This window comes from Cornus florida, unplaced genomic scaffold (genome assembly GCF_030987335.1).
Source record: "Cornus florida cultivar Cherokee Brave unplaced genomic scaffold, ASM3098733v1 CherokeeBrave_3.0.0_Hap2_Chr01, whole genome shotgun sequence".
Lineage (NCBI taxonomy): Eukaryota > Viridiplantae > Streptophyta > Magnoliopsida > Cornales > Cornaceae > Cornus > Cornus florida.
In genome coordinates, this window is record NW_026775571.1 from 92,911,155 (window position 1) to 92,934,466 (window position 23,312).

The following is a 23,312-nucleotide window of genomic DNA, read 5'->3' on the forward strand; positions in this document are numbered from 1 at the left end:
CCACGTTTCATCGATTAGTAAAATCAATCTCTCTATATTCACAAAATACTATAATTCACTAGATTTTTTTTAAAAAAAAACAAAAAAAAAAAAAAACAAGAAGCTCTCAATAACAAGACTAGAGAAAAGCACAATGCTGTATACCACCATGTATCTAGTATTCTCTTCTCCAAAAATCACAAGATATTACATCACAAGCCCCATGACATAAACAAAACAACATCATAGCAGTGGTAACAAGTGTTTGATTTGAGCATATTGAATCATGACAAAAAATAGAAATAACAATATCTTCTAACCATGTAATAAAAAATTGTATCCGCACCAAGTTTTCTTCAACAAAAAAAGATTTCAACAAACTGAAAAACTCCTCCAAATTGCCGCTCATTCTCTAGTTAGTCCAGGCACTTCAGTGACCACCTCATGCATCTCCAATCTGGTAGGTCATTGCCATTCTTGCTTTTACTTACTAAATACTCCTTCAATGAGTTCGCAACATTGGCTTCAGGTGAAGGTTTACCCTAATGGCAGTGCCAAAAGAATATAATTTGCCTTATTTTTCTTCTTCAATTGTCTGCTGCTTCAAATGTCACTGCACCATGGCTAGTGGCTCTATCCTTCCTACAAAAGATAACAATGTCACCAAAATTTCTCACACTTTGTTTTGCATGCCACATGCATCAAAATAAGAACATCTATATTTGATTTCATAAACCTAGTTCATAAACAACAGAATTTGCTAGATGAAAGCTGCTCGAGTATAACCAAAATAAATAAACAAGACATCACATCAAATATATATGGTAGCTACAGTGCCACAAATTTCACTGTTAAAACAACCCTACAGATTGAGATTTGTTCTTTTTTATGTTTCTCACTTCCATAGCCCGTACTATGCCTCTTTTCCTCCATCTGGTAAACTTAATTCTAAATTAGCTCGAGATAAAATCAGAGCTAGACGTCCCGTTCACTTGCACCATTTGGTATCGTTCACCAAAGCTATTAATTACTGTAGTAAGTAATATGCTATCACAAGAGTAGATAGAAACATCCATAAAGCACATAGGACCTTTATTTTCACATGAGGTTTCAACACACAAGAGATTCTGCTGCACCGCGGATAGATTTCATGCCAACTTAATCAACTAGAATTCAGGAATAAATTTTCATGCCAACTTAATCAACTAGAATTCAGGAACACTTTCCAGGGAAAAAAGAATTCAGGAACAACTTAAACAATTCCTCCGTAGTAATAACATTACGTCTCAAAAGCAGAAGGATGAGAACCATAATGGTATTTAATATACATGTAGATGAATTTGGTACAACTTTTTCCTATTCATTAACTTTAGTATTTCCTGTCCCGAAAGCTTTTCTTTTCTTTTCTTTTCTTTTTAATTTAATTTTTCAAGAGGTAAAGAAAATAAATTAGTAACAAACATTACATTTGCATCAATGAAAGAACTGAATGAGAAAATAAGAAAATTAAATATCCAACTAGAAACTGTTAGACAATTAACATGATCAAACAAAAATTAGCATGATCAATGGGAGGCATGAAAAAATATTAAAGAGAATAAATTGAACTTTTCGATATTGAATTTTCATTCTGAGGGACCAAAGAGAGAAATAAGCCGTGAAGCTACCTCTTGAACGTTCAATTCATTAATATAGATGGCCATTTTGACTTATCAAAAAAATATATATAGATGGCCATTTTGATATCGCATATATGTATCTCTATGTATATACATACAAAATGATGATATAATTGTTAAATTCAATGAAAATGCACCTCTAACATGTAGACTAGTTCACCTACATATATACATATATATATATTCCAGAAATTAGGGTTGGGTTTCGAATAAACTCAAAAGCACAAAGATTAGAGGAATGTGATATATATATATATATATATATATATATATATATATACACACACACAGAGAGAGAGAGAGAGTGAGTGAGCTAGTTGTACCTCAAAGTGCTATGTTGGTGCTGAAAGTTCGGGAATGAGGCCAAAATCGAAAGTCGAGACGCGTCCACGATTTTGGTCCTCCAATTTGTTAGCAGATTTGCCTGGATTTAAAAACCATGGGCCAAAATAAATATCCAAACCAGTTCCATGGATTTGGGCCCCAGATTTCAAATCCATCTAACCCACATCCTTAAATCCAAACGTACCATACCATTTGTTTACAACAAAACCAATGAAAAGAGTTCAACACTTTACTAACCAAAGTGCAAAGGCCTGAAGCTGCAGCATCAATCATTAGTGCTTCTACCTCCTCATACATCAACATGTTAAAATAAAAAGCTTTCTCAGTTTCCACTCCAACAGCTCCTTGACTGTGTGATGCCGTAGGAAAACAAGCCTGATAGTTGCCAAGGATTGAAACTTCAGCAAATCTAGGTCAACTTAAGGCCTGTTGATCTTATAGTTCATGTAGAAGCCTAAAATTCTTTCCTTCGTGGTCATCCTGCTCTCATGATATATTTATAACCTTCATTTCTAAAGAAGCAGTTTATCAGTCAACTAAGATGAATCTCTATACCAATTAATGTGTAACATTCATGATCAAAATGGTTTTGACACAAAAATAGGTAAAAGGGAAAGGGCAAACGAATTTGGAAAATATGAAGGGATATGAAAGGGAGGAAACATCCTTAGCAAGCACAAGGTTTACAACCAAAGTGTCACAAATTCCTATTCTAATTATGTTTCAATTTTTGAATTGTATTCTGTTTGGCAATTTCTTGTTTGGCAAGTTTTGGACTCTAAGAAATTGTAATCCTTGTTCAACAAGGAATTGGGTTTGGAACTATATTAATAGATACATAGGGTTTGGGTTGAGACGTATGAGAATGAGAGAAGTAATCTCGTGAGATAGTTGATGGGTAGAGGTAGTTTATGGGTTAATAGAGTAGGAAAAACACCAGTGGCACTGTTAGCAAGGAGATAAGCTCGTGGAGTGGTACATGGTAAAATAACATGTACGTGGTGTTGGTACTCTATTGTTGTAATATCTCTACGAATCATAGTGGAATCTCTTCTCATCCATGGACGTAGGCCCGTTTTGGCTAAACCATGTATATCTTGTGTTTGTGTGTGCTTGCTTTATTGGCTTTCTTTGAATCTTTCTTATTCGTGCGCTTCCGCTGTCCCAACACAAAGTTTTCGAAAATAGAACCAGCACTTATTCTTACTTGTGATATACCATTTCCTAGGTGTTATTTTGCTTCCATGCATGCATAAATGAAAATCTAATACAAGTTGGAGTAATTTTATTACTTTTAACATGACAAAAATGCCAGTGTCCTTTAGGGGGTAACAAAATTATCCAAATCTACCCAAAAATGACCTACAAACCTACTACCTCCAAGAAGGCTAAAAACATATTTTCTTGGCTTTTCTACTTTACAAATCAATTCCCAAACATATTTTTTTTTCCTAAAAATCTTATTTTGAGTCTCCCTTTGTTTTGATTTTACATGTTAATTTCTTATTTTTAAGTAGAAATTCATGAGATGACTAATAAATAAAGTAACTCTTCACATATATCGCAGAGAAACCCTCCGGAGGAAATCAATTGCATTACTAGTGTTTTTTCTCATATTTTCAAAAACATATTTTTGTGGTTCTCTCTTTTCTTGAAACAACATTTTACAATTTCGATTTTCCAAGACATATTTTCTTTGTTTTTTAAAAAAATTCTTTTTGTGGTTTTCAAAACATTTTTTCATTTTTTAAAACTTGTTCCATTTTTTAAAACTTGTTCCATTTTTAGTACACAACATAAAAAACTATGCACTCTTCTGATAATTTAATTTGGTAAAGATATGGCCCTATGGGAATGATACAAGGAAATGTAGTAACAATATTTATGAATGTCTTGTGCGTATTAAATAGAGCCTCTAAAATTATGACCATGATCAATGGTTCTGAAGTCACTAGTTCAAAAAGGCATTTTCAAATACCTAGTCACTTTTATTACAAAATCGTTCTATTAGTACATTAATCTTCAAAAACCATTTGTTGAAGTTGACCCAAGACACCTGTAGTGTCATGTGGAAACTCCCAAACTAATCTACAAGGCTATTGTGTAAACTTTACAATCCTCATTGCTTTAGCTTCACTCATAATTTCTTTCACTTAAAACTCATTCTGATAAATATTGAGGTGTGACAGTAGGTAGTGATGAAAAACCTCTACCCCAAGCCTTACAACTTGAGAAGGATTGAATCAATAAATATTGAGTTCGTATAATTAGTTCCCCTGATTCTTTCCCCCAATATTTAACTACCAAGAAGTGCATGAGCACCATTAGAATTATTTTTACGCATTTATGTACACTCATTGCCAATCCTGTCAGGTGAGTACTACATATCAATAAATCCAGACAACAAAAATATTCACAAAACACAAACAGCCTAATGGCACAACACCAATTACTGCAACCTGAAATCAGTAATTTCTGTTTTACCCTGACCTTCAATATCACAAATAAAAGATATAACACTTTTAGCATAACTCAAGTAATGAACAAAAAAAGATTGGCTCTCATTGTGTGATAGATGACTTGTGAACTGAAACATCAAGAAGGTCATGATAGAGTAAAAAGCAGGCAAAATGAAATAATTATTTTAGCTGGATGTAGATGGGAGTACAGTGGAAAAGATGAAACAAGGATGCTGTGCGTATAAAAAGAAGGGAATTAAAAAAAAAAACTTATAACAAAAACCTGAAATCTGATGCGGAATGCTAAAGGTGAGAATTGTTCAGCATCTCAAGGGAATTTGCCTTGAGCATCTAGCATGAGACATGGGTTAAGTTTGTTTCCAGTCAGTTTCTGTTTCTCTGATCACCTTTTTTCTTCGTCCCATGTCATTATCTTTGATAAGTAACAGAAACCTTGTCATTCACGCCACTGGGAGGTCGATGCAATTTGGGCATCCATTGACAATTGGATTCTGTAGAGATGGAAATTTACCCCCAATCTTCTTCAATTTCAGCAGTTTTTGCAGATGCAAAGTGTGCAGCGCTGGCACTGTATAGTCCACTGATGAGCTGTGTTCAAACAGAGTCTCCAATTTATCACAAGATTTGATTTGGAGAGTCTCAAGGTTCATTGGTGGCTGGGGCGAAGAGAAAACATTTACAAGCATAGAGCAACTCTCAAGAATCAAAGTTTTAAGGTTTTTGTAGCACTCGGGTTGCCTTATGCCAGTGTATATGCTCCTCAAATCAGTAACATTGGAAATCAATAAAATCTGTAAACTTTCAGCCAAATTGATATATTCTTCCAACTTCTGCAATTTTGGACACTGCCGGACCTTTAGAGTTTGTAGAGATGGCAACTTGCACCCAATGCTCTTCAATTGTGGTAGCTCCAACAGATGCAGTATGTCTAATTTTAGCAATCCAGGGTGATCTGGTGACATTTGGTCAACCACGGTTTCCAATTTATCACAAAATTTAATATGAAGAACTTTGAGGTTCACTGGCGGCTGGGATGAAGAGAAAACATTTGAAAGCTCTGGACAGCAATCTAGATACAGACACTTCAGGTTTTGAAAGAGCTCGCATTGCAGGCTTCCACTGCATATGCTCTTTAAACTAACAGCATTTGAAACACCTAGAATTTCCAAATTTTCCCCCACTTTAGCAATATCTTCGGTTTCTTCTGCATGAAAAACACTCTCCATTTGTCTGCATCTCTCAATCCAACATCCTTTCATTACCTTGAGGTTGGAGGCTCCTAAATCAGATAACCATCTTTCAGCCATATTATCTATTAAAAGTAAACAGTCAGTATGACTGAGAACATCCTCAATACCCTTGGGAAAATGATCAAATCCGCAAATCTCCAATGATCTTCCTTCTTTCCAATGAACAAGTTGCCTACTTTGTAAGTGGATATCCCTGAAGATAAGTTCATTTCGGCAAAAGAATCTGTCCCCATTTTTATTTTGCCCATCAACTGGATGAACACAGAAATGAAATTGCTTGAAGCTTGTTTCCCACAAGGAGGGATTTTTCTCCAAAACTTGACGAAATTGAGTACTACTCACAGATATGAGAGATCTGACATTGTTCGCGAATGTTTCAACTGGCAAACCGGAGAGGCTCCACTGATACCGATTTGGATCTTTTAGTGGGGCCTTAACATTTTCACTTTCAGCTTTTTGAATATTGTCCATGTTTGGCAGATCAAGGTGATCAAGACAAGTCAATTTTGAGATCCCATAGGGAAGTTCTACTTCAGTGGCTCCCAACAGATCAAGAACCTTCAGATGCAGAAAATCTTTTAAGCAAAAGCAATCCGTAAGCATCAGAGACCGGAGGTTGCTAAAATCATTAAATGCTGGTAGAGAATCAACTGCCGTTCCAGAAAGATCCAGAATCTCAAGCTTTGTAAGCGCTTCCAATTCTAGCACCATTTTTAAGTGTGGGCAACCTCTCAGAGAAAGTTGACGAAGGTTTTTGAGGTTCTCCATGGATGGTAACTGTTCAAGCTGGGTTTCCGAGAGGTCAAGAATCTGAAGATTGCCCATTTTCTCAAAGAAATTAGCCCTAGCTTCTTTCAAAGAGTTGATACCACATAAGTTTAGCTCCTCAAGTTTTGAAAGAGATTCAATCTGTGGAAGTACCTTCACATTAGTGCATTTTTTGAGTAAGAGGTGACGAAGGTTGCTACAATTTGAAAGGGATGGCAGGTATTCAATCTTTGTTCCAGAAAGGTCAAGTTTCTGAAGGCGAGACATATGCTCAAAAGATTTATCTTCTATTGTTGTCAAAGCACTACATCCTGAAAGATCAAGCTGACGAAGGTTACAAAGATTGACGATGGATGGTAATGCTTTTATATTGGTTTCTGAGAGGTTAAGGATTCGAAGGGACCTCAGATATTCAAAGAATTTGGCTGCAATTTCGACCAGACTATGAGTACCTGCGAGATCAAGTATCTCGAGGTCTTTATTTAGTCCTTCAGTGCCAGATAGGCTTTTTAGCTGAGAGCATCGTCTTAAAAAGAGACGATGAAGATTGCTAATGTTGGAAGGGAGACATTTAACAGCAGTTTCTGATAAATCAAGGATTTTAAGATCAGCACTATTTTTTAATGAATGCTCATGGAATTCATTGAACTTTTCAGCACCTGAAAGATCAAGCTTTTGTAGACTGCTCAGTGACTGAAGACTGGGTAGTCTATCTAAGACTTTGCAGCCACTTAGTGAGAGATGAGTGAGATCTCCAAGATTCAGAAGTTTTGGTAAGCTTTTAATCTGGGTCTGGGAAAGATCAAGCATTTTAAGTTCCTTGTTTTGACCAAAGGTTTTGTCTTTGAAAGTTTTCAAGGAGGTAGCACCAGAAAGATCAAGCACCACAAGTTTATTAAGTTTTCTCAAACTTTCCAGTGTTGCTAAGCGAGAACACCCTTTAAGGATGAGCCAGCATAGTTCACTAAGTTCATAAATAGATGAAGGTAACTTGTCAATCTGGACTGCAGACATATTGAGGCTCTGAAGGTGGGGCATATGCTGAAAAAGATCATCAGGAAAATCATTTGGGATTGTTTTCAAGGAGGTAGCACCAGATATCTCAAGAACAGTTAAATTTTTAAGTTTTTGGGTGTGGTCAATTTTCTCCAAAAATTCACAGCCTCTGAGCACAAGCACACGAAGATCAACCATTTTATCCAAGGGACTTGGTAGTGACTTCAGAGTTGGGTTAAAAAGAGCAAGAACTCGGAGATCCTGCTTGGAATCAAAGAAATTGTCTGGGACTTCCCTGCCAAGACGGGTTCCATCGAGCAGCAATGTCAAGGGTTTATGCCCTTGTTTACCAGCACAAAGTGTTTTTATCATACCATCAGCCCATGTGATTTTCCCAAGGCCTTCCCACTTGCTATTCACAAACACATTAGCCAATCCAAGACTGGATACCCCACCAAATCCACAACAATGGTAGTCATCCAAATTCATCATTGCTCCTTCCATGATAATGTAATCAGCCTCCACCTTTTTCAGTATCCCATAATCTATAAGCTCCATCAAAGTATGATGGCCCTTCTCATAAGCCTTCTCAATACAATCGATGTGACCAAGATATCCTTCAACCATCCAGTAAGCTATCAACTCATTGTAATGAATGCTTCCACCTTTGCGGAAGAAGGGGCTGCCATGCCAACAGCAATCGATTAGAACACTGAGTGGCAGCATGCCATACCCAGTGCATAGTAACTGTGTTATGTTATATCTTTCATTATCAGACGCTTCCTCCAAAGCACTTTCTAGCAACCGCACCCCCGAGTCATGTTGTCTTAAAGCTTTTGCCAGCACAAGAACTGCAGCAGGTAACCTTCTAGCCTTTTCTATTAAAGTTTCAGCTAACGATTTAATACCAGGAACTTCAACTGATGTCCCCGCTCTTTCTTGCAATAAGGAAAATGACTCTTCCATGGATAAAGGCTTCACCTCATACACTTTCTTCGTTTCTGTATTAATGTGGTTGCTCACGCTAGTGATTAAAACCTTACATGAGCTTTGCTGGCTAATATTCCGCAGGGTTTCCAGTTCGGACATAATCCGTTTTTCATCCATTTTATTTCCTTCATCATCCAAAATTATAAGAAATCTCTTTCCTTCAAGTGTTGCATATATCTGTTGCTGCAAGGCTTTCCCATTCTCCTCCTTCTCTGCCTCCTCTTTGTCATCCTCACTTTCCCCCTCCTCAGCGGTGGGAAGTAGACACAACTGACGAGCAATGCTGTCATGGAGAGCACTGCTGTCATATTCTCTGTTCAGAAACACCCAAAGGATGAACTCGAACAAGTCATCCTTAATTGCGCGCCTGGTTATTTCTCTGGCAGTCCATGTTTTACCAATTCCAGATTCCCCAACGAGAACAATTGTTTTGACTTTTGTATCCCTTAACAGTTCAATTATCTCCTCTTTCCGCTGTGCCAATGTATTCTGGGCCATTGCTGATGCAAGAAATTCCACTGCATAATTTTAATAAAGGAATTAATAGTAGAATTCTAACAAAATGAATACAAGAAATTTGTGTTAGAGTTCTTGTCTAAGCAATAAATCATCAGATAAACAGAATAAAACCATGCCAAAACCAATTGTTGCACGTTCTCTCGACTTTGAATGCATTATAAACTCATGCACTCACCATTTCTAGTCCCTTTTCTCAATGAATGCAAAAGTCAACAAGATAAAAGGCGTATCAAACTTTTCAAACTCAAAAGGTCAACACAGTGCTAGAAAAACTGAACTACATGCATACAGGTCACCAGATACACAACAATTCTAAGTTTTCTAGGAATTTGTTTGCTCGTTGGGTCCAAACTCCAAACCAATGTGAAAAAAACATTTGTTTACATGAATATAGATAACAAGTCTTAATAAATAATTACAAAAAATCCCCTCATTGCGTGATGCAATTGTTAAAACTTGAACTCACAAGTAAGCAGTTCAAATCCCTGAACAGCCACTTTTTGCAAACATAATAACAAAGCTTAAGTCTGTCCCTAATACTCCCTCCCACCATCCCACCTAGACAGGACATACATTGGGAACGCAGAAAACCTTCTTACTAGTTTATTATTTGTACTTGGATATCCGTGTGTGGGCACTTCCGCTGACCCAATAAGTGATATCGGAGCGAAGGTTTGTCTTAAGGAGTTCGGCTCAACACATGGATATCCAAGAACAAATAATAAACTAGTAAGAAGTCTCAACACATACTGCTTCGAGGTTTTGTTGTAGGTGGAGTTTGTCGTTTGACTGTCGCAATAGTCAAAAAAACTGTGATGGGTTATATGGCATGGAGCTCGACTAATTAAGGTGGAGGTTTGACTGCAAGCAGCTTAGAGCATGGATGATCAGATTTCTGCAAGAGGATTATGACAACTTGGCATGCAATCCGAAAAGGAAGACGGAACTGAGTCCCTAGGTGGAAGGCCCTAGCCTAAACAATGATCTGGTTTGTGTGCAAGATTGAAGCTACAACGAATTGTTCTAATTAGTACCGTCAGATGATTAGCTTGATGAAATTTGAGCCAAGGTGGAGATTGTTAGGAATTGTGTCTCAAATAGTTAGGTTTCTATTTTAAAGCGTAGGATTCTATAAATAGATTCATAGGTTATGGATTGAAACTCATGGGAAGGTGAGAGATGTAAGAGATTTAACTAGTGCAAAAGATGGTTTGTGAAGGTCATGGCTCCTCTATTTCTCACAGCCCAAAGAGATGTTGTTTATGGGTTGATAGAGTGGAGAGAACATTGATGGCGAGCAGGTAGTCTCGTAGAGTGGTACACGTGAAACGCTCAAGTATCAAGCACCATACCCTGGAGAAGGATTGTGTACATGGTCTGATGTTAGGTTTTCTCTATCGTTATAATATCTCTACATGCTTAGAGTAAAATCTCTACTCATCCGTCGACGTAGGACGAGGTGTATCAACCATGTTGAATCCTATATTTGTGTGTGATTTCCTATAGTTTGTGATTGGATCTTCATGTCCACGTGCTTCCGCTAGCCCCAGACTATGTGGAGTGGCCAAGTGCATGCAACATAATGCATTCTAGAATGGACATGGAGAGAAATAGTTACAGGAAAGATTTGCTATCTTTTTTGTTTAAATTTGTTAACAGTTGTAGCTGCTGACTTTAAAAGATAATCAAAACAAGAGAAAGGTAGAAGAAGATGAAGAAGAAGAGAAGAAAGAGGAGCAGAGAAAAGGAGAGAGAAAAAGAATGAAAAAATACTTTCATCCTTCCACCACATTCTATTTATACTATCAAATTTCAGAAATTACACATAAGCACCCAACATTATATCCTCCCCCCCCCCCAGCGCGGTAGTGCAAAGATATCTATCATGCCCAGCTTGACTAACATATTTTGCAAGTAAGCCTTGCTCACACCCTTAGTCAAAACATCAACAACCTAATTATGTGTGTTGACGTATGGAGTACAAATCAGCCCAAGACGAAGCTTTTCCGTGATGAAGTGTCAATCGACTTCCATGTTCTTTGTCATGTCATGTTGAACTAGATTGTGGGCAATGCTAATAGCATCCTTCTTTTCACAATACAACTTCATTGACTCGCGAGCAGGATAACCCAACTCATCCAACATAGTTCGTAACCATAACAACTCCCAAACTCCATGTTCCATGGATCTGAACTCAGCCTCACCACTAGATCAAGTTACTACAGACTACTTCTTGCTTCGCCATGAAACAAGATTACCTCAAACAAACATGTAATATTCTGAAGTAGATCGTCGATCTGTTCACAAACCCTGCCCAATTAGCATCCGTATAGGCTTCAACACGCAAGTGACTATGACGGCCATACATAACCCCTTGCCAGGTGAATCCTTGAGGTAGTAGAGAACATCATCAGTTGCCTCAAGATGATGTGTACATGGAGCATGCATAAACTGACTAATCACACTAAAAGCTTAGGCAATATCCGAGAGCGTGAGAGATAGGTAAATCAGTCTCCGAACCAATCGCTAAAATCTTCCCACATCACCTAATGATGCAGCAGTGGATAAGGGCGATTCGAAATCAGAATTCAAGTGAAATAAGAAAGAGATTGAGAGAGAAAGGTAAGAAGAATAAAGGGAAGAGAAATCAAAAGAGAAGAAGAATTCAGAGGGAGGAGAAATCACGATAATCTCAAAATTCAATATCAATAATAATCATCAAAAGCTCTTTTTCACAATGTCTTAACCAACCTTATATAGGAATCGAAGAAAAACCCTAATCAAACTATTACCATAAATAAAAATCCTAAAATAAAATAATAATAATAATAATAATAAAAGTCAAAATCCCTAATTCTATCTTTCCTTCCCACGTCTCCAATAATAGGCATGGGCCGTATGGACCTCAAGCTCTTAGGCCAGGCCGGTTCTTCAACTTTCCCTCCCAGTTGAGAAGAACTCTCCTCCGGAGACTAAATGCATAAGTATATCTCCAAAAAGTATGGGTCATTACTCCGTCTGGTAAATGCATAAGTATATCTCCATCGAAAAAGGTAATACTCAATATCTCCAAGATGAGGGCATCACTCTGATAATCAACAATATCCTTTGTCCAATCCATATATTGCGGCTGAAAAGATAGATGAACTAATGCCGGTGTGGAGGAAAATGTAAATCCACCTGTAGGAACACATGCCAATAAAATAGGAGGCTCAAAGGTGCCTCGGTCAGATAACAAATACTCCACATCAAAAATTGAATTAGTACTCAGATCCAATGACCAGTCAAAGAAATATGCATTAGGTCCAGATTTTTGAATGACGTGGAAAATTCCAACAATTTTTGCATGTTTTATTTGGAAGGAGTTTTTAGGATAAGGTTGAGGTAGTGCACATATTATAGCATAATCTCCTTCATTAAATTCATGATTCCTATGATAAGCATATGCAATGAGTTCATAATTCTTTTTACTTAAGACAATTTCTTGTCGCATATCGGCATAAAAATCATGAACAAGCTGAATGAAGGAATCAACAAACTCAAGTGAATACATACTTGAAAGTGGATGACAATATTCAATGGACTGGCATGGCAAAGAACTGTAGATAATCTCCAAAGGACAACTACCAGTACTTTGATTAGTCACACTTGTATAAATATAATCCATGATAGGTAAAAACAAGTTCCAAGTGTCTAGGTGCATGCTAATAATAAAACTAACCATCTTTCCTAGACCTTGATTCACAACCTCAATTTTTTTATCATTTAAAGGACAAGATGCAAAAGGAAACTTCAAATTTGTTCCTAAGAATGTCCAAAGTGTCTTCCAGAAATTACTATTATACTTGACATCCTTGTTTGGCGACAATCTTGAGTCACCTTATTTTGTGCAAATTCATCATTTGCTCCATTCAGTTCAACATTTTCCCTAGGATGTGTATGGTTTTATAGGACATCAAATGAATATGATCCTGGGGCTAAGGCAATGGTGTATTGCTCGACATTCATGTGTGGCAATTTAGTTGGAGGTTCCTCAATTGTTCCATTTTTTATTCATTAACACATTTAGGTGGTGGAGAATCCAACACCTCCTCATATGTGACATGGGGACATCATTAGTCACTTTTTCTTCTTCTGCCAACACAGGTTTGTGGTCATTAGGCGGAGAAGAAGAAATTTGTAGTGTCTTAGAATCTGTTTCTGGTCACTTTACAGGCCTTAGCATGAGAGTTTTTCCAATATATTTGAATCGGTAATCATTCTCCTTGCTATGGTGAGTCACATTCAAGCCACAAATCCAAGGGAGACCAAGTAGCACGTGGGCTGCAGTCAAGGGTAAAACATCACACCAAATGTCATCAAAATAAACTCCCATTTGAATAGGAACTAAACACCTTTCTGTGACAGTCAAGAAAGTTCCATCAACCCAGAACATCTCATATGGTTTGTGGATGAGGTTCAGATTTAAGTTTCATTCTAATAACACCAGATTTTGACACTGCATTCATTGAACATTCTCCATTTATGATTACTTTGTAAACTCTCTCTCCAAATCTGAGATATGTATGAAAGATGTCGGAGCGCGTCCAATCATCTTTTCCCATAAGAATATATGGGATGCACATCATGTCATTATTACAAGTCTCATCTTCCATATGATTTCCCCCAAGGTCTGGAAACGATCCACTATCATCTAGGCCAGGTGGATACTCGGGTGGATATCCACACTCTAAGAAGCGATAGGGTTTGCCAACTAGAATTTTCATAGTGGAATATGATTTTGAACTATCAAAAGCATCACAACAATAGCATATGGACTCATCATAATCAAAAGTGTCACAGTATTGGCATTTGAACTCGTTAAAATAATGGTAGCGATCATTTCTAATGTTCTACCTAAATCTTGGGGAAACAAATCTCTCTTCCCTAACATATTCATTAGGGTACCAATTAACAAATGCATCATGATTTCGTCGTTTCAGTGCAGATTGTGAATAAGACATGTCACGGCCAAACATGATAATCTCAAGAGGATGGCATCGGCATAAGAATGGTTAAGAATAATGCCGATATAGAACTCAAATTGAATTAAGTAAACTAAATTATAAACTAGTACAATGCACAACTAAGGAATCTGAATGCAAAGAAATCGATTATGCTAGAAGTCATGCACTAGTGTGAGTATCTAAAATAGTAAATTTTTTTTTTTTTTTGATAATAGTGGGAACAAAAATTAAATAAAAATTGAAGTAAATAATCTGTTGGAAGAATCAAATCAAATGGATTCAATTAGGACCTTCTGCGTTTCTAATTAATCAATTGGATAAAAGTACTAATAACAATTTAAACTGATGTGTACCTTTTCCGAAGTCCTCTGTAGCTCCCAAGTGTTGAAGATTACCCAAAAGTGGCTGAAGAACTGTAATAGAAATTCTGTTTCTGTTTACTTTCTTCTTCTTCTTCTTCTTCTTCTCCAAAACTGGCCAACTGCAGAACTGGTTCAAACCTGAACTGGTTTCAGAAATTAACTTGAATAGTTCTCAATCTATAACCAAACAAGGCTGAGCTGAATCATATATCTGGGCTCTGACCGAGTATTGAACTTGGGCTGAGGTTTTTTTTTTAATACTGGATCACTGTTGGGATGGGCCTGTTCTGAAGCTGGGCTGATTTTAATCTGGCAAGGCGCATACAGTAGTAATTTGAAGCCGGGACAACTTGAGTTGGGCCGGATGGATCAGGATCACTGCTTCCTAGGCCTGATTAGATCTCACTTTAATTTAAATTTGAGTTTGGTCAAATCTGATATAAAAGGAAAACAAAATATATCCTTTCCAATTCAATTATGATTTCCCAAGCCTGATCTTTCCAAAGCGATAATCCAAAGCTGACTTTCAAAAATTGCGAAGATGACGCTGAATTAAATTCAACTTCCCAAAATCAAATACTGAATTCTCGGCTGAAGTTGCGATTGGCAGCAATGATCAAAAAGAAACTCTGGTGAAACTGTTCGGCGACGGGCTGGCTGACAGCAAGAGATGTAATGATGGTGACGGCGGCAACGAGAAAACTCCGGAAAGATTAACTGTTATGGTTTTCACTAGAGTGGGTGAAGAACTAAATGAACAGGGGCTGGTTTAGGGCAGACGGATGGATGGATTGTGGTGGGGTTTTGGACGCAGCGGATAGAGGTATTTTGGGTGGATGACAGAAGACAATGAACAGACAGTGAGTGTACTATGTGTGATCAGTAAGGTTAAGAATGATTATTGCTGAACTTTTTCTTTTCTTTTTTTTTCCTTTGCTAAAAAAGATGATGGCTGAGCCTTGAATATTTTTCTCTGATACCAATTGATGCAGCAGTGGGTAGGGGCAATTCAAAATCAGAATTCAAGTGGAATCAGAAAGAGATTGAGAGAGAAAGGTAAGAAGGATAGAGGGAAGAGAATTCGGAAGAGAAGAAGAATTCACGATAATCTCAAAATTCAAAATCAATAATAATCATCAAAAGATCTCTTTCACAATGTCTTAACCAACCTTATATAGGGATAGAAGAAAAACCATAATCAAACTATTACCATAAATAAAAATCCTAAAATCAAATAATAATAATAAAACTCAAAAATCCCTAATTCTATCTTCCCTTCCCACGTCTCCAATAATAGGCATGGGCCGTATGGACTTCAAGCTCTCGGGCCAGGCCCGGTTCTTTATCACCTAATGGGTCGCCATCCACATCATTAAGCCTATGGTTTCGCTCAATGGGGATATCAATAGGCCAACAAATCCAACACATACTTTTGATGAGAAATGAACACCCCTTTCTTGGATCTACACACCTCGATGCCAAGAAAGTATCTCAATGATCCGAGATCTTTAACCTCGAACTTTGTCCCTAAGAATGACTTCATTCCAGATCATTTCCAATGACAACAATATCGTCAACATATACAATAAGGGTAGTGATGCAGCCCTATTGCTTTTTAATGAAGAGAATATGATATGCACGACTCTGTGTATACCCTACTATTTTCACAGCAGTGTTGAACCTCTTAAACCAAGCACACGACAATTGTTTTAACCCAAACAAGGCTTTATTTAGCTTGCAAACTACATTTTGACCATTGGCAAGTTTAAAACCTAGTGGCATAGTCATATACACCTCTTCCTTCAAGTCGCCATGAAGGAAAGCATTCTTTACAGATGTAAAAGCCAATTCAAATTAGCTGCCAAAAAAAGGACACGTATAGAATCATCTTGGCAACTATATGCATCATACAGTTGCTGGAGATAAGGCATCATAGGATACAAACTATGATATGCTGGAGATAAGGCATCATAGGATACAAACTGAGATATGGGAAGTTTTGTAACTACAAACACCCTTACGATAGGCAATAGGGACATCAAGATCAACAAGAATGTTATTGGGAAAAGAATCAGGAGTATCAATGTCAACTGAGGGATTACCTGGATCGAGGGAGACTTCTTGGTCCTGGGGAAAGTCAATGACTTGTTTTGCCCTCCTAGTATAGACAATTAGCGTTAGGAGGAGTAGACATAGGTACCTCAGTGAGAAGCTCCCCCTGAATGGAACAGGAAATGGAAAGGGGCATTCCCTCTGAATGGAAGACGGATTATCTACATGAATTGTATTCTCTCCCTATAGAGTCCCGAGCAGTGGAAAAGAAAGGAACAAATTCAAAGAAAATGACATCCATAGAGACAAATTGATGCTAGTGGTAAGGTTATAACACCAATACTCTTTCTGAGTGGCAGAGTATCCAAGAAAGACACATCGGATTGCCTTAGGGTCAATTTTGTCCTTACGATGATGAATGTGAACAAAACAATCACAACTGATCACTTTCAAAGGGACAATAACCAAGGCAGTGTGACGGCGTAAGATAGAAAATGGGGATTAATAACCAAGAACCGTAGAAGGCATGGGATTAATAAGGTATGTGGTTGTTAAGGTTGCATCAGCCCAATAACCTTTAGGCACTCCCATCCTAACTAGAAGAGAATGGGTCACCTCTGTAATATGACGATGTTTTCTTTCAGCTACACTATTCTGTTGTGGTGTATCGGCACAGGAGGTTTGATGGACAATCCCGTTATTAGCAAAAAAGGAGGCAAGACCACCATAAATAAACTCTCCATTATCAGATCGAAGGATTTTGAAGGGACAACCAAACTGAGTACATATCATATTATGCAAAGTTTTAAAAATGGAATAAACTTCATCTTTGGTATTCATAAGATAAAGCCAAGTATAACAACTAAAGTCATCAACAAAACACAAAATAGCGAAAACCAAGTAAACATTAGAATGAACAAGCTGCAAAGGAGTTGTACTTTCATTAATACTAATAGGATAAGAAACATGACATTGTTTGGCAAAAACACATGTTTCACAATTTAAATCAAAAGATTCAACAAAATCCCATCTTGGAATCTCTTCAAAACCCGTTAGAGTTTACACAAACTTACCCTAGGGTTTCTAGAGTTTTACGAACCATGCTCTGATACCATGATGACTTTAAGAGATAATCAAAACATAAGTAAAGTAGAAGAAGAGAAGAAAGAGGAGGAAAGAGAGAAAAATGGGGAAAGAGAAAAAGAATGAAAGAATACTTTCATCCTTCCACCACATTCTATTTATGCTAACAAGTATAAAAAAAAAATTACACATTAACACACAATATTATATAAGTAATAACAAATAAGCCCCTAACAACACTAGCTACGTCAATCGATTAATACTTGTACGTACACTAGCTTCTTCAACATGGATACATACACTTGCTTTGAAATGTCCATGTGTCGAAAGGAGAAACATTGGACAACCAGACAGTCAACTTTGGCAAGTATTTGTTAGTAAACGTAGTACATAAATATTCCATTGCCATAACCTTGTCTCTTCAAACATGGGTATTTCAAAAAACATATCAACTGTTCGTGAACCAAAGTATAAACCACAAAGTATATAATTGAAACGGGCATTGAAATTGCAAGTGAGCATGTTGTCTATGATTTTTTTTTTTTTTTTTTTGGTGGTGTTTTTGTTGATAAGTTTCACATTATCCATGAATTTGATGCCACGATTTTTAAGTTTGTATGGATGCGTCTGAAACACAAATGGTAATTGAGAACTCTTCCAGGTGAAAAGTTGATAGGAGCAATGTTGTGATTTTTACATCCAAGGATGCACTTAAATTTGTTTTGCTTCAATAAATTTATGTTTAAATGGTTATTAGGTTGTGTTAGGGTAATTTGTTGACTCATTATTTTAACTAAGACAGTAACAAATCTGATTGAGGTGGATTGTAGGTGATCAGAATTTGAGGCATTGGAAAAGCACTCTAATTGGAACTGTTTAAAAAATCTGACATGACAATAGAAGTTTGCATTGGGTTGGATTAGAAAAGCATCAAGAAAGAACGTTTAAATTTCTTGAAGTTACTTTTGGTTTGGAATAAAATTTGTTGTATAGTTGTTACCTTGAAAGTGGATCTTTTATACCACTCTGGCATAAAAGTTGATGAGGAGGGGGACTATTTGAGATTTTGATAATAGTGGAGTGATTTAGATCCTCTAGCAGAGTCACACAGAATTTGTAGTAGAAAGTAGTGGGTGAGTTCTTTGGGTTGCTGTAACGTCCCTCAGTTTTGGAGATTCGCATGATGTATTGAGGAGGATATCTAGGAATAGTAATTTGAGGCGAGATCGTTTTATAAAATGATGTTGTCCAGTGAGGGTGCTTCACGCTTTCTCAGAAAGCTATTTGACATAATAAGGTGCTTTCGAAGGTGGATATTTGAAATGAGCAACAACCAAGGAAGCAATCTTGACAGCTGAAAACCTACTAGGGACAAACTGCTTCCTAATTGGTGTTGTATGCAAGTGGAGGAAAGACAGTTAATTACCTCTTACTGCACTACAGTATTGCTAGACTCTGGAGCTTTTTTTTTTTTTCTTAGTTGGTACTCACACACCCATGGCTCCACTGAGGTTTGAACCCCTGACCTCCCTTTGAGAAGTAGGGGCTTGGTACCGCTAGGCCACTGACTTCTTGGTCACTTTTTCTTCACCTTCTTTTTCTTTCTTTTCTTTTTTTCCTTTTTTTTTCCCCTTTGGCAACCCCCTTATGAGCTGAATAAGATTCCTGCAACTAATCTGGGATTTTTTTTCTTTATAAGGTTCACTAAGTAATGCCCAGATTAGTTGCAGGGATCTTAAAGAGAAAGAAAAAAGTGATACCTGTATGTAGTAAAGCGCAATACATGAACTTTTGAAGGTTAAGATGCCGCTTCAAGGTGGAGTTGCTGCTTCCTAAGCTTAAAGAAAAACTAAATGACATTGAGCTCCCTTTGGTATGTATGTCAGGGAAATTATTCCTTTAATTTCTTAGAAAGGCTTGAGTTATTTGGATGGAGCTTAGTGTTAGCGTGCTACTGGATACTTCATGTCTAAATGGGTGCCACCCTCGTTTTAGCAAAAAAAATATATTACCTTCCTTTTAGCATTTTTTTGATGAATCTTTTATTTATCAAAAGAAAACTAATAACTGAATTGAATTTCTTAAAAATTGGATCTTCATTCTGGTAATCAGTCTAATCAGAGAAGATTTAATAAATAAACTTTGGACAATGAGTTGAATTTTACATACTAAAACAAAAAAAAAAAATTAAAATTCTGTGGTTTTATCAAGCTGAGATACTTGAAGAAATATACAAAAAAAAAACACCATGTCCATGGTAAGATCTTAGTTATTTAACAATCCACATCAAATTGTTACTCCTAGTATATATATTATATAAATGTGTCATACCACATAGTTCTTTACACATAATATATTGTTTAATTGGGTTAGATCAACATAAGTCCAAGATCACTTCGTAAATTAACAAATGCAATTTGGTTCGACATTGGTTAGTGTATCATATAACGTTTACCAGATCAAGAGTATCATGTCATCAGAATTTAATCCATTTACAAGACCTATGCATGACATTGGTATTTAATCAACTACACTGTCACCCAGTCGTGGATATCAGGGCAGTTTATGTACCGTAGCCCTGTACCCAAAACAAAAAAGGTCTTCTAAACTTGTTACATGGTTCAAATAGAGTTAAGATAGTGTTTTGAACCCCCAAACTCCCCACCCACCCGAGCGCCTCTTCTACCATTTTTTTTCCTTTTCTTTTTCTGAGGGTGATCTGAATCCAGTTCCAATTAGGGAAAAAAAATCTATAATTTTTTGAGGAAAAAAGAAGAAAAATTCTTAGTCCTTGAGGTGGAAATAACAAACCTAGAGGTGGTTAAACAATTTATACACAACCACGCAAAGTATGATTTCCTATTAACTAAAGTTATTTCTTCCATACTACATTTCTCATTCAAACTGCAACCCCATCTTCCATGGGAGGTCAGGTTAAACCCACTTTTAAGGATATATCAAGTTAACAAAAAAAAAAAAAAAAAAAACTCACTCAATTACAAAGCAATTAAGAAAAATTATCCACCTTCTGAATCAGATAAATTTCAAGAACTCTTTATACACCTATTCAATAAGGATTAGACATCAGAACTTGACCCTAAATCTCATTGTTGGAGGGATTCTATTTGAAGAACAAAAAAAAGAAGTAAGTTGAAAACCTTCAACTCATCATTTTCTTTACTTAGATGATCACCAACACTTACAAACTGTCTTGACATCAGTAGATTTCAGTGGTCTAGTACGATCTCTTACCCGATTCTAGAAAGGCAATAATTATACACTTCGCAAGGACTCAAAATCTGTTCCTTAATTATAAAGATCTTTAATTTGTGGTTCATAACAAAAAAACTTTTTGAGGGGATGAGCTAGGCAATTGAATAAAAATAAATTAATTAATTAAAGATGAGAATCAGCTTTGAACTTCTTACAAGGTTTTCGAGATTTGTTTCAAACACAAGCAAAAGTTACAATTAATGTGTTAATTTTGCATCTAAACAGAACAGCATAATCATGTACAAGATCAGACAATTCAGAGAGGGCTTTTTACATTGACATTGAAGAAAGCGTAAATAATATAACCACATATACAGAGAGAGGGGAGAGAGAACCTGCAAAACAAAGAGCTGTGCGTTTCACCGCCTGTGGATACTAAAGCTCAGTTCAGTGTCTTCTTAAATCAAGTCGACCGCTTGTTTTTGTATGGTCAACATTTTATTTAATCCAGGTAAAGTACACTCACGCTAAGTTTGGCAAAAAGATATTAAGAGGAACTTACTTGTTTTTTTAAATAAAAATATTTTTTTTATATAAAAAAATTAATTAAATTACCTTTTAACTATTTAGGAGACTTTTTTATCCCTATGAAGTACGGACACATATACAAAATACGGATACGACACGACACGAATACGACGATACGGCAAATTTCAAAAAAATAGGACACGGACACGGCGGAGATACACCTATATATATATATATATATATATATATATGTTGGCTTAAGGATTTTATCTAAAGGTCAATCTTATGTTTTGATGATTACAAACCATTAATGATGTTTAAGTACTAATGTTTTAATTGAGTGATATATAGTTGATCAACATTTAATCCTCAATGATGAGCTAGAAGATCCATTCCAAGCATTCCAAAGCATTCCAAAGCATTCCAAACATTCAAGCAATGGATTCAAGGAAGCATCAAAGTTGCAAGAAATCAAAGAAAAACTTGGACTTCAAAGATCACACAAAGCATTTCAAAGAAAGAAAGCAAGTCTTCATCAAGCCTAAATGATCATGGTCAAAGAATGAAGAAAATGGTAGATAGGATGGTGAGAACTTAAGATTCAAAGTTAAAGTATATTTGAATATTTTTTGAAGCTCAAAATTATAGGACCATGCATATCATATATCATTCATATGCTCCTATGACCATTAGCAATAGACTAGGAACTTCATTTATATATATTGTCATATGAAATCTTTGCTAAGAAAGAGTTAGTTCAAGTTTGATAAGTTTTGAAAGAACTCATTTTTTAAGCTAGAAATTCTAGGACCATGCACATTAATCATTATATTTATTTTGGTCTCTAAAAATAAAAGGAAAAGACATTGAATTAATTTTTCATCTTTAAAGCCTTTGTTGCCAAAATTTGGTAAATAACTCTTGGACACAATGCACTTGAAATTTATCATCTTCATATGTCCCAAGACTCTTAGAAATAGGCCTTGAACTTAATTGAATCATTCATCAAAGTCCTAGGTGCTAGAAAGATGGATATCTCAAAAGAAGCTATTTTCAACTTAGAAAATTTCAGACCAGCTTGCACTAAAACTGCTATAACTATTTGTGTAGTTGTAATTTTTACACAAGGCCAGTGGCATTGGAAAGCTGACTTCGAGCCCTTGATTTTAGACTCAAATTTCACCTAAATTGGATTAAAAATGACTGAGATATGAGCTTCACAAAATACCTGATTCTGCTCTGCGAAAATTCTGACTAGGTTGCACTTAAACAGCCATAACTTTTTCTATGGTTGGAATTTTTGAGCAAGGCCGGTGGGTTTAGATAGCTGACTTCAAGACAATAAATTTAGACTCAAATTTCACCTCATTTGGAGTTTCATGGACTGAGTTATGTCTATTTGAAGTCATGCACTTTTTTCTGTCCAATTTAGCAGCAGCCTTCATGAAGCAAGAGCAGCCTCTATAAGAAATAGAGCCAGCTCTCTCAAAGACTAGAGAAGGCTCTACAAATTTAGAGACGGCTCAGAAAAGTAGAGAAGGCTCAATGAAAAACTAGAGAGGGCTCTACCAAAAAGTAGAGAAGGCTCCACGAAAGTAGAGAAGGCTCTAAAAATCTAGAGAAGGCTCCACTTTTCCATTGAGCATTCTCCTTTTCAGAAAAAGAGCCTGCTCCACTTTTCTAATGGAGCCGCCTCCATTTGAAATTGAGCCGCCTCCACTTTTGGAAAGAGCCGGCTCCTTTGAGGGTTTTGAATTACAATGGCAATTTTTCTGCATTTATTTCCTCTAACCACTTCTAACAGCTATATTGAGCTATGAATTTCTTTATATATACAAAGGGTTTGTCTGAAAAGAAAACACGATTTTAAGAGACATCATATCACATTGCAAAGAGAGCTTTTGTTCTCATATCTTCTCCTCATCTCTCTCATTCACTCATATACTACTTGAAAGAGCATTCAAGAACATTCATTCAAGTGCATCAAAGAAAGCTTTTGGCTCTACCATTATACAGAGCTTTTGTTCTGGTTATACTCACTCATAGAGCCTCTATTCAGACA

General features: G+C 36.5%; 1 protein-coding gene across 8 annotated transcripts; it reads right to left on the reverse strand.

Annotated features, from left to right (window-relative positions):
• Positions 1 to 106: 106 nt before the first annotated feature.
• Positions 107 to 21,200, reverse strand: LOC132306715 (putative disease resistance protein At4g19050). 8 transcript variants are annotated; one of them, XM_059804273.1, is made up of 5 exons: positions 14,366 to 21,195; positions 4,746 to 9,005; positions 2,241 to 2,378; positions 1,982 to 2,082; positions 107 to 621 (listed from the first exon to the last, which is right to left on the reverse strand). In XM_059804273.1, the coding sequence occupies exon 2, from the start codon at positions 8,983 to 8,985 to the stop codon at positions 4,924 to 4,926; it is 4,062 nt and encodes a 1,353-aa protein (XP_059660256.1). In that variant the 5' UTR covers positions 8,986 to 9,005; positions 14,366 to 21,195; the 3' UTR covers positions 107 to 621; positions 1,982 to 2,082; positions 2,241 to 2,378; positions 4,746 to 4,923. The 8 variants fall into 8 exon arrangements, 6 of the variants coding, with proteins under 6 accessions (XP_059660256.1, XP_059660249.1, XP_059660224.1 ...); XM_059804266.1 differs by having other exon boundaries at positions 2,241 to 2,507; XM_059804241.1 differs by having other exon boundaries at positions 2,241 to 2,515.
• Between the last annotated feature and the right edge of the window lie 2,112 nt (positions 21,201 to 23,312).